At 61.4% G+C, this 16019-nt stretch overlaps 1 protein-coding gene across 4 annotated transcripts in view; it reads right to left on the bottom strand.

The window, feature by feature from the left end:
• Positions 1-477: 477 nt before the first annotated feature.
• The window catches only part of FAM193A (family with sequence similarity 193 member A), a 104571-nt gene continuing 89029 nt past the window's right edge, over positions 478-16019 (bottom strand). For 2 of the 4 annotated variants that reach the window (XM_045573981.1, XM_045573984.1), the window contains exons 13-20: positions 11268-11466; positions 10154-10426; positions 8851-9133; positions 7717-7900; positions 6654-6884; positions 3618-4470; positions 2246-2327; positions 478-1152 (exon numbers count right to left, since the gene is read on the bottom strand). In XM_045573981.1, coding sequence (XP_045429937.1) covers positions 1059-1152; positions 2246-2327; positions 3618-4470; positions 6654-6884; positions 7717-7900; positions 8851-9133; positions 10154-10426; positions 11268-11466 — 2199 coding nt within the window. In that variant the 3' untranslated portion in view covers positions 478-1058. Of the gene's footprint in view, positions 1153-2245; positions 2328-3617; positions 4471-6653; positions 6885-7716; positions 7901-8850; positions 9134-10153; positions 10427-11266; positions 11467-16019 lie in introns of all 4 variants that reach the window. The other 2 variants (XM_045573983.1, XM_045573982.1) reach the window with 2 other exon arrangements.

Genomic DNA, 16019 nt, shown 5'->3' with positions numbered 1-16019 from the left:
GCGGGCCAAATCCGTCCCGCCAGGCCTTGCAATGTGGCCCGCACCGCGCTGTCATCACTGCACTCCGCTGCGTTTCCATCACAATGACAGTTTATGACTGTTCAGTAAACCATTCGGCCCGCGATTTAGGCTGGATTTTAGATTTTGGTGATTGAGTTCGACACCCCTATCCTAGACGCACACCCAACTTAGTATCTGTAGAGTTTTATTACAACCCCACAAAGCTCGACGGGCCCCTGCCTCCAATCCCCTCTCTCTGCCTCCTTTGCCCACAGGAGTGAATGCAATGGCCTCCCGGCCCCAGCTGGGCACGGTGCCCACTGCTTCTCCACTTACCGTTTCTGGTCGGTCTGTCCTGAGGCCGGCCCAGAGGCGGAGGCACCGGACCTGAGCTGCCACGGGGGGTGGTGGCCCAAGGCCCGCACACCCTGCCCTGCCAGTGCCCGCCACCCCCGCAGAAAGCAACCAGACGAGGTCTCCTACTGTACTAATGTATTCCATCTTTCAAAAAGAAAGACATGATTTTAATATTACTTAACAATATGTTAAAAAGTAGCCAGGCAGGCCTCCGTGTTAATACAGTCGTACACTCTAACAGACGGTGGTGAGTACTGGGTGGGATTGTTTTGAACTTTCTCACTCGGCAGGGGTCGTACACAAGCTGGCTACAAGTCAGGGGTCGGGCACAAACAGCGCGACGTGTACACTCTGAACAGCAGATTGTGGAGGTCGGAGCACGCCTGCCCCGCCAGCCCGCCCGTCTCGGGTGGGAGCTGAGTGAGGGCGTCACCCAGGGGGACAGATGACAGGACAGGGAGAGATGCAGGGGCCACGGAGCCACGTGGATGATGCAAACTCGTCTCTGGCCACGGCCCGGGCCTCGGGGGCCGCGGTGGCAGAGCAAGTGGCGGGAGCTGCTGCCCAGCCCGCCGGCACAGAGCTACGATCAAAGGCTCACAGACTACACGCACACAAGCTAACGTGGCGGGCGGGCGGCACGTCCTCGGCTGGGGCCCAGCCTGTGCCACACCCCCGTGCGTCCCTCTGGTGGTCCTCGCTCAGTGGGCAGCAAACGTGGCCTTTTTCAAGCTAAAATTGGACCAGTTGATGGACAGTCTCTGTCGTGTCTGTCTGGCGGAATCCAAGCAGAATCTGGAAGACGAGAAAGCAGTCACTGGAGCCTCCTGGGCTTGGTGTGGGCCCCACACCTTGCCCGGCCACACCTGGTCCCCCTCAACGGGAGGTGCGGGCGGGACCGGTGTTACCTGCAGCGCTGCCAGGAGGTTCCGAGAGCCCCCTGGGAGCCGGGGCCCCATCCCACACAGCCCTGGGAGGGGCGCTGTGCCCTTCCCAGTGACCGACACGGGACACCAGCCTGCCCTCGCTTAGCCCCAAGTGCACAGGCGTGAGGGATTGAAAGGGGAACTTTCACAGCCCTGCCCCTCCCTCCGGCCTCAGGGGACAGGGAGGGCCCTCCTGCTGGATCACACACTGCGCTCCACAGCGTCTGGAAGACCAGGGGGCCGGCCTGTGCTCAGGGAGGGAACGGACACACTCCTTAGCCTGTTCACTCTCTTGGGGAACAGAAACCTGAATGGACCTGAAAAATTCTGTTGCTGCCATGTGTCTGGCAGGTAAAATGAGTTTGCTGACACTCTGGTTAACTGTCCTGCGCCCGTCCGGGGGAGGCCCGTGCTGTCACTCAGAACCCGGCTCTCCTCCCCGCACCGCTGCAGACCTGAGCTGGTGACGCACCTGCACCTCAGAGCATCAGCGAGGACGCTCACCCCCTTGACCCCCCTCAGAGAACAGCTCCGCCCCTACGACCTGGCTGGTCCTGCTGCTGACACCCCGCTCCCCTCCGCCTGTGCTCCCCTCCTGGTTTCCCCTCTGCCTGTGCTCCCCTCCGACACCATGCTCCCCTCCGCCGGTGCTCCCCTCTGCCACGGTGCTCCAGACCTGCCACTTTCCTCCTACGAGCTGCCCCTGAGGCTGTGGGAACAATGGGCTCCTCCCGTCGGGCGGGAGCCACCCGCCCCAGGCTACGCTGTGGGCCCAGGACCCTTTTGGGAAGCACTGCTGCAACCCGTCTGCACACGGGGGTGGGGGTGGGGGTAAGAAGTGGACGTGAGGGCGTGTGTGTGCTGGGCCCTCACACGTGGGAAAGCTGCTCAGAGCTGCCCGGCCGTGGAGGGGCCTGTGGGAGCCGGGCAGCCGCGGCCGCACAGACAGTCATGGCGCTCACCTTTTGAAATATTCCACTTCCCTCTCCGTCTCATCCATGTCCACGCTGTCCAGGTCGATATCTTTAGGCAGAAAGACATCATCTGTGAAATGAAAGAGGCAAGTCAAATGACAGGAGTGGCCATGGAACAGAGCAGAGCTGTGATTTATTAAATGCAACAACTTCATGAACTACAACTTGCTGGCGGCCGATCCCCTGCCTGCGCGGTGCCATTAACTAGTCTCCGTGATGGGAGGCTGTCCACAGCAGCTGACGGCAGGAGGGCCCGTGGGGAGGACAGGAAGAGGCAGTGGCGCTGCTGGCACCCGGTTTTAAGTGCAGTCCCCCGACTTCACCAGGAAGCCCGGCTGCCCCGACAGCAGGGCTCCTTCACGAGGCCTGTCTGAGCGCAGTGAGGCCAGCGGGCTGCGTGAGCTCAGCACAGCCTCAGCACCAGGTCGGTGAGGCAAGCATCCCCGCCCCCCCACAGCAGACCTCCTGGACCGTGTGCGGAGGCTAATGTAAAGGGCCTCCCTTCCCGCCTATGACTTCACAGCAGGGACCAGGCGTGGCCGCTAACACTCCCCTGGTGACAGCAGAGTGAGGGCCTTCACAGCTGAGCTCACAGACCCGGAAGAGCTTCCCCTAAGGACGCGCCTGGCCACGTGACCACACCCGCCCGCACACAGCCCTGCTGGCCCACACACACCTGGACCGCACAGCCCTGCCTGGGCCTCCTTCCTGAGCATCTCCCCTGTGCACCGCCCTTCGAGCACCTGACCCCCAGCAGGCGCCATGGCACCCCCTGGCTGCTGCAAGCCACCTCCTTCCTCACTCGCAAGTCAGACTTTGCGCCCTGCTACAAGATCTGGCAAGTTCCTCACGAACCCACCGCCCCCACAGCTCCTGCTTGGGTGCTGCCCCGCCCTCCCCCCCAGGCTCCCGTGCCTGAGTCTCCACCAGGGTCTGGCCGGCATGGCCTCGTTTTCATGACACTTCACCACAAGTCCCATCGCAGCCACCCTGCTTCCGTGGCCGATCAGAGTTACAAAATGAACAAATTATGTATGCAGACATCTCTGTAAACAAACTAGGAAATCTAGCTGAAAAGGGTAACTTACTATGGACATGCAGTTTACCAAACTTAAACTCATCAGAGAGAGAAATACTAACTACACCGATTTCCACAGAGGAAAGCAAGTATGATCAAGGCACTCCCCCCAGAAAGTGTGAGACCAGAGGGCTGTCCAGGAGGCCCCCCCATCCTTGAGGCCGGGCCAGGCTGTGCAGGCGAGGGCTCTGGAACACTGCCAACCCCGACACGGGCGGGACACGAGGCCCTGCTCTCAATCAGACAGAGCCACAGGCACGGCCGCCAGACGCCCCGACTCACCGAGCGAGCTGCCGGCCCTGTCCCCGCCCTTCTTCTTCCGGCTCTTCTTGCTCTTGCCGCGGGGCTGTGGGGAGTCGGCGGGCACCAGCTTGCTGCTGGGCGCCGGCTCGCCAGGGCAGGCGGGCTCCGAGGGGCCCGGGCTCGCCTGGCCCTCCTTGACGTGGTTCAGCTGCTTCTTGTTGTTGTTGTTGCTGTTGGCTTTCCTCTCCTCTCGCTTCTGCTCCGCCGGGGAAGGGAGGTCGGGCACTTTGGCCTTCGGCTCAGTCTGAGGCCGGGGCCTGGGCTGGCTCTCGGAGGCTCTGGGGGGCTCCGCGGGCCTCCTGCCAGCCTCGCTGGTGGCCCTCCCGGCCTGTTTTGGCTTCTGTTTGCCAGCGCCCTCCTTGTGCTGATGCATCATGTCCAGGAGGAAGGACAGCGGCTCCTGCTGCTTCCCACTGACGCCCTCAGGCAGGAGGAGCTTGGAGTCCCGGCTGTCCCCGGGCTCGGCCTCCGGCACAGGCTCCGCCTCCAGCCCGGGCGCCGTGTGGCTGGCGTGTGTGGACGGGGAGTGCGGTGAGGTTTCTGGTTCTTCGTTCTGCTCGAGGGAGCCGTTGTGCATGTGCACAGAGTCAGGCAGGGCCTCCGCTGCCACCTGCAAAGCCCCAGCAAGCATGCTCAGCTTGGGACAGTCCTTCCTCGGCCGTTCCTTCTTCTTCTTCTTCACGGCGCGCAGCTTCTGGAGCTCCTGCAGCCGCTGCAGCTCCGCCGCGAGCCGCTCCTCCTCCTGCTGCTGCTCCTGCTGCCTCTGCTCCTCGCGGACCTGCTCGTGCTCCCGGGCCCTGGCCTCCGCCTCCAGGCGCGCCTTCTCCTCCAGCTGCCAGCGAAAAGGAGGCTGTGTGAGACACAGATAAGCAGCCAGAAAGCACACATCTGGAAAGAGAAGACTTTAGGAGAAGCCCTGCCTGGCGGCCAGCGTGGCTCAGTGGGGGGCGTGTCCCATGTACAAAAGGCACACTTCCCAGTCGCAGGTTTAGTCCCCAGTAGGAAGCGTGCAGGAGGCAGCCAATCAATGTTTCTCTCGTGGATGTTTCTATCTTTCTCTCCCTTCCTCTCCCTTTCTCTCTCTCTAAAATAAATAAAGATTAGTTTTTTAAAAGTTAAAAAAAAGAATATAAGCCAGGAAAGGGGCTATAATGAACCAAAAGCTCTTATTAAAACGTATCTACCCCAGTTACTTGACACACAGACTTACTTTCCGTGGGGAAGGTGGATGTTGACCCCTCACAGCCACTGACCAGGCATGTCCACCAGGTGGAAGCTGCGGCCTACCCGCCCCCACGCCCGCTGCACATGAGGTGACAGCCAACAGCACACGACCGTGAACAGCACGCACCTGCCCAGGTGAAGGCCGAGGCTTTCTGTGCATCCACAGGGCATGCAAACATGTGCACCAACCCCCTCCCAGCCTGGCCCGTGGCCGACATGCCGGAGCGGCTGTCACCAGTGTGCCCGGAGCAAAGGTCTCTCGGCCACAGGGCGCTGACAGCAGGCTCCTCCCTCAGGCTCCGCCAGTGCGTGCCCGTGCACCGAGGGAACACTCCTTCACTGGGACGCCTGTCCCAGGAGCACAGACGGAAAGGGCGCCTGCTGCTGTTTAGTAACAAGTGAGAGCCCCAAGAGGGCGCCTCTTGGACACTCCGGCAAAAACAACTTGGCAGAAAACGAAAAGGCCCTTCCCAGCTAAAGCTACTTCCTATGTTCCAGTAGGTGTTAAATGAAGACCTAATTTAGTTATCTCTTAGTAAAAACTCAAAATAAAATGATGTTAAAAGTCAAATGACAGGTTTCAGAAAGCTAACTTCACAACCGAAGCAACGTCCTGCAGCCCCGCCGCCGCCAGGAGGAGCCCGCTGCCCGCAGGTGCCCGGGCAGCTGGCAGTGCACCGGCAGCTGGCAGTGCACCGGCGCAGGGCCGGGAACCCCCAGGACGAGGCTGCAGTGAACCCCAGCCCGCCTGTGCCGCCTTCACTTCCACAGCCGACCAGGAGGAGACACAAAGCCGACGTGGGCTGGGTCACGCGGTCCAATGGGGTGCTCGGGAGAGGACCACGTGGGCCCGGAGGGGCTGTGGCATCAGTCTGGATCCAGACCGGCTGCAAGGACAGAGGCCAGGACAGAGGGTGGGAAGCCTTGAAGCACAGAGCCACCTGGAGGTCTCGAGGGTGCATGGACCCCTCGGAGAGGCAGGGCACTCCCGAGGGTGGCACCCTCAGCAGGACAAGCACAGGAGCGGGAGGACCTGCGGGCCTGCCTCAGCTCTGCCTGACCTCCCAGCGACCTCACCCGCTCCCAGGCAGCCTTCCTGCTGTCAGACGCTGCGAGCTCCCACCTCCTCGGCCCGACCTGCCTGCCGAGGGCTGGCCCCGGGCCTGACACCCCAAGGTGACTGCACGAGGGCGATGGCTGGCCTGCTGCCCGGGGCTCCGTGGGGAGCCCTCCAGGAGAACTGGGGCGGGTCCCCGAGGAGAGGTGACCAGGAAGGACAGGACACCTCGCAGGACTAGCACCATCCCTGAGGGCTCTACTCTCTTGCTGGACCTCAGGTCAGTCCAGTCACACCCACCACTGGGCCGGCCTGTCCTCGCCACACCTCAGCCTGAGGGGAGGTGGGAACTGCCCAGGGCTGCCCGCAACGGCCATCACCTCATCCGCCACCTTCGACATCAATGCCACAAGCTGGGCCTCTCCCACGCGGACGGCCTGGAGCCAAGGGCCCTGTCCCCTCCCATCAGAGTCACTCCTCCAGCCCGTCTTCAAAAGCCCACGGCCACCCCACCCCCTGCTTCCCCGGCACAGAGGCGGGGGGTCTGCGCCCGCCTGCTGGCCAGCACGACGGCCCGAGGCCGGTGTGGGTCCACCAACAAAGCCACACACAAAGGGGCCCCCAACAGCCTGCCTCAGGCCAGAGACGGACGGGCCGTGGAAGCCGTGCTGTGGCCGGGGAGGGGCTCCACGCTGAGGTCACGGGCCCGCCGCCCTGGCGCGGGCGCAGGCTACCTTTCTTTGCTTGTGCCTTGCCCGCTTGGCGGCGCGCGTGCTGCTCACGGGCTTGGGCTCGGAGCTGTTGATGAACTGCAGCAGGTCCTCCACCCGGCGGTGGTCCACCACGCTCTCCCGCTCCGACAGCGGGTCCGCCTTCTTCGGCTGCTCCTCCTTCCGCTTGGTCAGCCGCAGGCGCAGCTTCTCCCGCATCTCTGCGTAGTTCCTACTGGTGGGTGCGGCCGGAGGCTGAGACAACAGGGAAAACAGGACTCCGTCAAGCTGCAGGTTTCAATGACTTGGACGATAAACTGCAGGTTATTTCTAAAAGTAAAGCTTTTTTCATTACCCATGTGATACATAAAAAAACGAGAAACAAATGGCCGGAAAAAGAAAACCTATATAGTCCTAAAGGAGCTGGTGAGTTAGGTGCAGCTATGTATAAAAGTAAACACTTCTAAGCCCGAAAGAACCAAGTACACGCCCTGGTCATTCCTTCTACGTGGACAGCGTGGGCACCTCCCTGTCGTGCCCACGCCCACCCGGCATCTTGTACCCTGCGGCCGGCTTCGTGCCCAGCGCTGAAGAAAAAGAGCTGCCCTCCAGCCACGCCCACGGTTCTGAGCAGCCTCAGCACGCCAGGGAGGAGATGAGCAGAGATAAAGCACTCCGTGCCCGCGGCCACCGCTGGAGGGCTGGCGAGTCCCTGTCCGGGTCCCCGGCATCAATACCCTTTGTGTGCAAACCGGGAAGCCAATGTGTGCATACGTGTCTGGCACAGCTGACAGACCGGACGCCTGGTGGCCCACAGCCGGGCCCTCAGGGGACCCCTATTCAATCAGCACTCCCCCCAGGCCTCAGCACTGTGAGGAAGCCAGTCTTGCAGCTCCACCTTTGGGCTTAGGGTAAAGACAACCTAGCAGTGGAGCTGCTGTTTGAAAGCAGACCTTGACCTGAACTACGTTGCAAGTAAGTCCCCTGAATTCCACCTGGCGACGCCCCGCGTCTGCTACGACGGTCACACACTGACCCGCCCGCTCGCCCCTGACCCGGCTGTCCCTGCCCGGCAGCGTGCACTCACCCCGCCGTGCCCGAAGAATTCACAGTAGCAGCAGTCACAGTACTTGCCCTCCTTCTGGTTGGTGGAGGTGGAGGTGCTGGAGCTGTGCTCGGAGCAGCTGTCCTCGTCGGCGCTCTCGTCCCCATCGTCCTGCTGCGGGTCGTAGACGCCATTCTCACAGCGGTGCCCTTCGCAGTCCGGGTCACTGCGAAACCACACACGGGCCTGTCAGCACGCAGCCACCCCGAGGCTCTGCCCTCACAGCCAGACCCAGGGCCACACGGACATGGGGCCACGTCGGGGCTGGCGGCGCCTATGGCGGGTGGTCACACCATCTGTCTCTCCACTGTCCCACCACCACTTTACCCTGGGGGTGGCGGGTGGCTTTAAATGGAAAGTTCAAAGGCAACGAAAACTGTCTTCAAACACAACTGCCCGGCCTGGCCAGCGTGGCTCAGCTGGCGGAAGCGTGGGCCCGTCCACTGCAGGTGGAGGCCCTGGTTCCCGTGGGCACAGACACAGGTGCGGGCGTGGTCCCAGGTGGAGGCACGCGAGGGAGGAAACCAACGTGTATTTCTCTCTCTCTGCCTCTCCCTTCCCTCTCTAAAATGAATGGAAACATGTCTTCGGGTGAGAATTAAAAAACAATACACGAGTGACTTCCATGCACACACTCACCTTAAGAAAAACAACAAAAACAAAACAAGCCACTGCCCAGCCCTGGCCCGGTGGATGGACGTCGTCCGGTGCCCCCGGAGGTGGGGCTTGGTTCCCGGTCAGGATGTGACTATGGGAGGCAACCGACAGCTGTCCCTCTCCCCTGCCCCAGCCCTTCCTCTCTCTAAAAACACACACTTAAAGCTGTCAAGAGTTTGCCGTGCTGTGCTTTCTGGATGGACTGGTGGGGTCTGCGCACCCTCCCAGCAGCAGCCTGCTCTGCCCGGGCCGCCCCCCGGCCTGCAGGGCCCGCCCTCCCGCCGCGGGGCCCGCCCCCCGGCCTGCAGGGCCCGCCCTCCCGCCGCGGGGCCCGCCCCCCGACCTGCAGGGCCCGCCCTCCCGCCGCGGGGCCCGCCCTCCTGCCGCGGGGCCGGGCCAGCGCTCCCACAGCCCCGTGTCCCGTGCGTGCCTGGCCACTCCCTCCAGGACCCGGCTCACCTGCAGACGCTCGGAGGCGCGCTGATGGGGCCGTCCGTGCTGGGGGCCGGGGGGGCGGCCGACGCGGGGCAGAAGCTCTTGCGCGTGTCCACAAACCCAGGCGAGGGGGCCGCAGCTTTGGGGAAGGCGGGGCCCGCGAGGTTTGCCAGGTGAGGCGTGGAGGCTGGTGCGAGGGGGGCGGGGGCGAGTGTGGGCAGCGGCGCCAGGCCGGTGGGGCTGTTCCTCGGGGCGGCGGGCACCGCGTGCCGATGCTCCTCCTTGCTGACGCCGTGGAAGACCTCCCCTGCGTCACATGGAGCCACAGCTCAGGTCAGACACACTCTAATCCTTTAAGACTTTTTACCAATGTTTTCTGTCTAAATATGTCCAAATCTATAGGGAAGTTGAAGGAAACAGCCAAAAAAAATACCCCAACTCTTCACCTGGATTCACTAGTTCCCATTTGCCCTTCACTTCTGACACACACACCCCCAGTGCTGTTTGGCACAGCCCTGCGAGGCCGCACACATCACTGTGACCTGTGACCACACAGCACATCACACCACACACCCACCAGGAAGGACGTTCTGGATCCTGGACGCCCCCCTCCCTCCACCCCCAGTCCTTTCCCACAGGTCCCTCCACCCCGCCTGCTTTCACAGCACCGACCTCCTCTGAGCACAGCAGTGTCGGCAGCGGCGGGCTCGGTCAGACTGAGCTGACATGCCCTGGGCATGCATCCCGCCAAGGTCATGCTGCACCCTCCTCTCTGACCGCCCAGGAAGCACCTGTCAGCTGCTCTGTGGTGGTGAGGCTACACCCGGCAGGTGTGCAGGGTGGCTGCCAAGCACCCAGGGGAGCTGCTCCCAGTGGGGGCACCGTGTTCCCCACATGGACCGCCAAGGCTCTCACCACACGCAGGGCCGTCACCCGGCTGCCCCCTTCCCTCGCTCTTGCTCACACAGCGACCATGATCTTCCCGCCCCAGGCAGCAGCAGCCCCCACCCAGTCCCTCCTGAGCACCAGGACTCCTCCCTTGGCCGTGAGCCGCTCTCACACTCTGTGCTGTGCACTGCTCCTCTCTGGCCAGCGAGGCCCTGAGCCAGCTCCTGCGCCCCGCCACCTGCCCCTGTCCGATGGCTTCCTGCTCTCCTGTGGGCTCGGGTCCGAGTGTGACAGCACACCACCCGCACAACAGTGAAGCCACAGGCACCCTGTCCACGAGGTTCGGCTTTCAGACGGCTGGCTCACAGCAGGAGGCAGAGGTGAGAGGCAGGACCCATGGGCGATTCTCTTGGGTCGGCCCCGCCAGCAGCAGCCTTACCTAAGGAAGGGGGCCTCTTAGACGACACTTTGAACTGGCTGTTGCTGGACTGCACCGTGGTGGCCGTGCAGGACACGGAGGAGGTGGCCGAGGAGGTGGCCATCACCACCTTGTTGGCCTCCATGAAGGCGTCCTGGAAGCTGTACAGGCACTTCTTCCTGGCCGCGCTCCTCTTGTCCTTGCAGTCCAGGCCGGTGGGCGAGCTGCTGGTCGGAGGCGGGAGGGTGTCGGGCCTGGTTTCTGAGAACGTCGGCCCTAAGATATCACTCGGCCCTAAGAGACAAAAGGGAGGATTAGGCTTTCGGAGAAAAGCAGTCAGCTAAGGCTCACGAGAACTCGCAGACACGCTCTCCACACGGGGCTGCTCACAGGGAGCGCTCCCCTGGGGTGACCCTGGTCATCTAGCATTTATGGAAAACGGAACTCCCTGCGCACCGCGATGTGTCCACCCCTGAGCTAGGTGCCTTCCACAGTTATTTTTTTGTCTTAAAACTGCCTTCTGAGCTCAGCAGTACTATTCCCATCCTAAAGATGAAGAACTGAGGCTCAGAGAGGGTAAGCAACTTGCCCAAGGTCACACAGCTAGAAACCCTTTCCAGGCACAGACCAGACAGGTGGCCAGTCTAGCTTGCTGCCTGAGCACATGCAGGGGCTGGGTGTGGGGCTGCCAGGGGTTCTAACCACATGAAGACAGAGATGAGGTGTAGGTGGCAGCCCCTCAGGCATCCGGCTGGGAGGGCGGAGCTGGTTGGAGGGACACATCCCATGAAGGGTCAGACAGAGAAGGAGAAAAGGAAGTAAGTGACAACACTTGAGTGGGCTATGACACTGCTGCCCGCCCCGTGCACTGGGCCGTGTCTGGTTGCCACTCCTGCTCGAGAACCGGGGGCCGAACCCAAGCCCTGGAGACAGACACTCAGCAGCACTGGGCAGCGGAGCTGGGCATCAGCCACGCTGGGGCCGCGGCTGTGACCAACGTGGAGGGAGGGGACGCAGAGGGAGGGGCAGCATGGCGGGCCCACCCGCGGGGCTCCCATGGGAGAACACAGCCAGATGGCCATCCACTCAGCTCGATCACTTGAAAACTTGAATAAAGTTTTAACAGGTTCCTTACCAGAAATTGTATCTGGCAAGAAAGTGCCAGGACTCCAGCTCTTATCATTCATCACTTCTGATCCCCACAGACTTATAAACTTAGAACTATTCCACTCTGGAGTAGTCCCAAAACAGCTCGGGTAAATATGGTCTTGAAGAGATGCATTGAATACCTGATGCTTATTTGTGTGATTCTGAACAGGTGCTGGCGGTAAAGCCTACAAGAAAAAAGTTCTAATCACATATCGACATTCATACCTGCGTACCCAGGCAGTCAGGCTACAGACAGACGAGTCATTGCGGGGAGCCTTGAGGACGCGCTTGCCGGGACGGCTGCCCTGGCGGACACGCCTCAGAGCTGCTGGCGAGTCTGCAGCACAGGTTACACTGAAGCCAGGGGGGGATCTGAGAGCAACCGATGCCTCAGGAAACATACGCAGCAGCCTGGGAGCGCTCAGCAGTTACACTGCCCTCGCCACACGGGAAGGTGGGCGCTGGTGTCAGCCCTGCTCCCGGCTGATCCCACCTGACACTGACTGTTCCTGCTAAGAGTCAGCTCTGGAATCACTGACCCCCTCAACTGTGTTCTCCCGTGGGCACAGATGGCACTCTGCAGAGCCACCGCTCTGTGCTGCTTGGACCCCAGGCCCTGTAGGCAGGCCTGTCCCCGGAGGAGCAGGCACCCCCAGCCGCCTCGCTCAGCAGCCTCGCCTCCTCCAGGGAGCTTTCTGGATGCAATGAGAGCGCTGACACCCTGGCTTCAGCTGGCCAGTGGCGTCCACTGCTCTTACGATGAGGTCACCATTGTAGCCGTGGTCCAGCTGTCCTTCCAGCTCACCGGCCCCTGGACACACTGGCCTTCTGGTCCTCAAACTCCCAGCTCCTCCTGGACCCGGACCGTCACTCATGCCGTGTCCATGCTCTAGAACGCCCTCAGCTCTCAGGCTCACTGCCTGACAGTCACTCTTCGGGCCTCAGTGTCCCTCCTCAGAGAAGCCCTCTCTGGCCTCACCACCTATGCCAAGACCAAGGCAGGGCCCTCCGCTAAACCAATGAAGCCCGTGTTCCCCCTCGGCACTCAAGACTGACCTGTGCCCACGGGTTCAGTGTCTGCCCTTCCTCAGATCTGCCAGCTTCATGGAGGAGCGGGGCTGCCGGTTCCTTGCCAAGGCCGGGCCCTCGGCTGTCCCTAGCAGCCCTAGTCCAGGCCGCCCCCAAAGCCACAGCCCGCCCTTGGGAAGCACGCTTGGGAGCCCCTCTGGGACACACGAGCACGGGGGGGGGGGGCGGGGGGGAGTTTGAAGGATTCCCAAGGGCAGCTGATGGTTTGGCAGAACCTGGGGGCCTGGCTAGGGAGAGAGGAAGGGGGAACGGAGGGATGGAGGGGAGAGGCACAGGGGAAATAACTATGACTTCTGTGCTGAGGGGCCTAGGGAGCTGGAGAGGGGGTAAGCAGCAGGGGGAGGACCTGGGCGGGTTATGAGGAAGACCCACTGGGCAGGTGGGCGAGTGAGCCCGAGGAAAGGGTGAGAGGTGGCCAAGGGCCGGCCACAAAGATGCGAACGACAGAGGAAGGTGCGGTGTCGGGACAGCTGGGACTGGACATCTGGCCCCTTCCTGGCGATGTCAGGGACGCAGCTGGGTGTGAACTCTAGTCCTGGTCTCAGCCTTCAGCTGCGGTCCCCAGGGTTCAGAGGCCAGCTGGCCCTGTTACTAGCTGTGTGACCTTGGGCAAACCACTGCATCTCTCTGTGCTTTCGTTTTCTCCTAGGTAACCTGCATGCACCTCCCTCCGGGGCTGCGGAGGGACGGACTCAGACAATGCACGGCCAGTGCTCAGCATGCTGCTGGCCCACAGTGACCTTTCGGAGCTGTGTATGTGGACCGTTTCCCCCTGACACTGTGGTCTCCACACAGACTACCCCGCTTGGGCTCTGCTGCCCTCCCAGCTGTCACTCCATGGGGGCGGTTTGTGCCCTCCTGGCCTGACCGGGCGCAGGGAGGCAAAGATGCAGGTGAACCAGAATGAGACTCGAGGCTTGGGAGCGGGGAGAAAAGTCTGCAGTGGCCACCCAGCGCCACAGTGGGAGCTGAGCTGCTGCCCTGCAGAGGACCCCGGGCAGAGAGAACAAGACCGGATGTCCACAGCCGAGAGGTGCACCACGAGCTGCTGAGCTGAGCAGCACGGATGGGAAGTCACTGGCCGGCAGGTGCTGAGCCTGGGAGACACGCTGCTCAGGGGCAGAACACCCAGCAGGGAACCAGCGGCTTCTCTAGCCACGTGTGCTCTGAGAAGCGGCTGCCTCACTAGTCCAGCTGGTAAATTGGCACAACAGAAGCACCTCTGGGGTCCCAGTTTCTTCCCAAGCACCCCAGACACGGGGGTGCCCTGGTTTCACCACAACCACACGGGTCCAGAGAACTCTCACTCACCCTCCAAACCCTCCCCCAGCCTCAGCTCCTCTGCAAAACCACCCCGCAGGCTCCCAGCTAATCTCCCTCTCACGACGACTTCCTGCTGGGCGCCGACAACTCCGACTGCGGCACAGCACAGCATGGACGGGAAGGCTGAGCGTGTTCCTGACTTCTCCTGAGACTAGGACCAGAGCAAACTGGTTCTATTCTCTGCGCAAGAGGCAGGGCCTGCCTCATATGGGACGTGAGGAACGCAGAGCAGAGCTCAGCCCGGGGAAGCAGGGGCCCGGCCTGAGACAGTATGGTAGGTGGGAGCGCACCTGATGCTCCTCACGCGTTTCACGCCCTCCTCCGAGCAAACCCACTGAGAACAGGAGGCCAGTGTCCCTCCACAGGGAGCCTGCGAGGGGCAGCGGCAGGCGGTCTGCATGCATGCTGTCGCACGACACACCGACCGACCGGACACTGTGGCTTCCTTCAGAAAGACCGGCCCTGCAGGCTCCTTGCTCCGGGGCCGCACGCCGGGCAGCACACGGTGAAAGCCCTCCCCGTGGGGGCTGCTGCCTCAGACCCCGACCCCTCCAGGGCTCCACGCCGCTGCACGGTCTCCACTCTGAGACAAAAGTGATTCACAAGGAAACACACCTTTAGCTTTCCATGCGAGCTCCGAAGCCTGCACGCACCCTGCCCACCAGATGCCTTCACTAGGCCCAAGTGTGTGAGTTCACACACACGACCGGGCGGCCCCACAGCCACGTGGGCAGATGCAGAAGATGGCGAGCCACCGACACACGCATGGAGGGACTGCCCAGTGAGCATTCAGACAGAGCGAGGCCACAGGCGGACGCCTGCCACCGGGTCCTTCTAAGCGCCCTGCGCCGGCAGAGGCGGGAAAGGGGCAGCAGCTCGGCGTGGTGGAGCTCAGGCGGCGCTCAGGCCAGAAGAACTGAGCCCGGCCTCAGACAAATGCAGACACTGGTTCCACAGGGCCCCAGAGTGCAGCCACATGCCCCTCGTTGCTAAAGAGCTGTCCTCTCCCTCCAACTGCCATCTGCACTGCCATGAACTTGACCGAAAACTCTGCGGGGAGGGGGGGGGGGGCTGCTGAGTGACCCAGGAGGGAGGTGACAGACATGAGCGGCCACTTCAGCAGCTCCCCTAGATGCATCGCCGTCTCCGAGGGCAACCGGAGACCAACTCCAAATAGCCCTCAGGGTCCGTGAAGAATTCAAGACCCTCTCCTCTTCCCCCAGACCCTCTGCGGCATGGTGAGTGCTCCCATGTTCTCCAGACAGAAAGGACGGGACTCAAGTGGGGAGCCTCAGATGCCAGTCCGAGTCTGGCCTGCAGCCATGACCCCACTGCTCCTGGGGCAGGCGGCAGGCCCGGGGTGAACTGCACCCCCCACCCCCAGCTCATCTTTGCGCTTCTCTGGAAGGCCATGCGCAGCTCCCCTCTGCTGGGGCTTTGTCCACTAATGGGGATAAATGGCGCAAAACCCTTCTGTAACTAGTGCTGAGCCACAGAGGAAGCAAGGAAAGCTTCACAAGGAAATGGCAGCATGACAAGGAAAAACAGGCCAGGTGGAGGTGGGAGGGAACGGCTGCTCCAGGGCTCACGCCCCAGAGTACACCTGTAGTGATGGGGACGGATCTGTGGTCCTGCAGGCAGGGGAGCCGGGGGCCCAGGAGGGTCAGTGCCCCTAGGACACCTCGTGGCAGCACACGGAAGCCTACTTTTGAGGAAGCATCCCCTCCTGAGGCTGGGACTGATTTCTCACAGAGGAGGAGGCACAAAACAAGACTTTGTAATAAAAAGTTACTACACATGTAAGGAAGCAACACAGCAGCAGAAGCAGCAAGCAGTCTACATCCTCTAGATTTCATTCAAACACAGATGACTGTGTGTAAAAGGCTTAAAGAGAAGAAAGTAGTGATCAAAGAACAGGAGTCTATAAAAAGTTGCTAAAATATTTGAAAAATACTAAAGCTTACCACGGTGTGGGAGAACATATTTGCAAATGACACCACTGATAAAGGTTTAAGCTCCAACATCTACAGACAGCTGATACAACTAAATTAAAGGAAGATGAATGATCCAATTAAGAAATGGGCAATGGACCTAAATAGAATATTTTCAAAAGAAGACAGAAGGAAGGCCAAAAGGCACATGAAAACATGCTCAAAGTCACTAATTATCCGAGAGATGCAAATCAAAACAACAATGCGGTATCATCTCACACCTGTCAGAGTGGCCAACATCAACAAATCAACAAACGACAAGTGTTGGCGAGGTTGTGGAGAAAAAGGAACCCTCGTGCACTGCTGGTGGGAATGCAGACTGGTGCAACCACTGT

The sequence above is a fragment of the Pipistrellus kuhlii genome, unplaced genomic scaffold, assembly GCF_014108245.1.
Source record: "Pipistrellus kuhlii isolate mPipKuh1 unplaced genomic scaffold, mPipKuh1.p scaffold_m20_p_58, whole genome shotgun sequence".
NCBI lineage: Eukaryota > Metazoa > Chordata > Mammalia > Chiroptera > Vespertilionidae > Pipistrellus > Pipistrellus kuhlii.
This window is presented reverse-complemented; position numbering and strand designations above follow the sequence as displayed.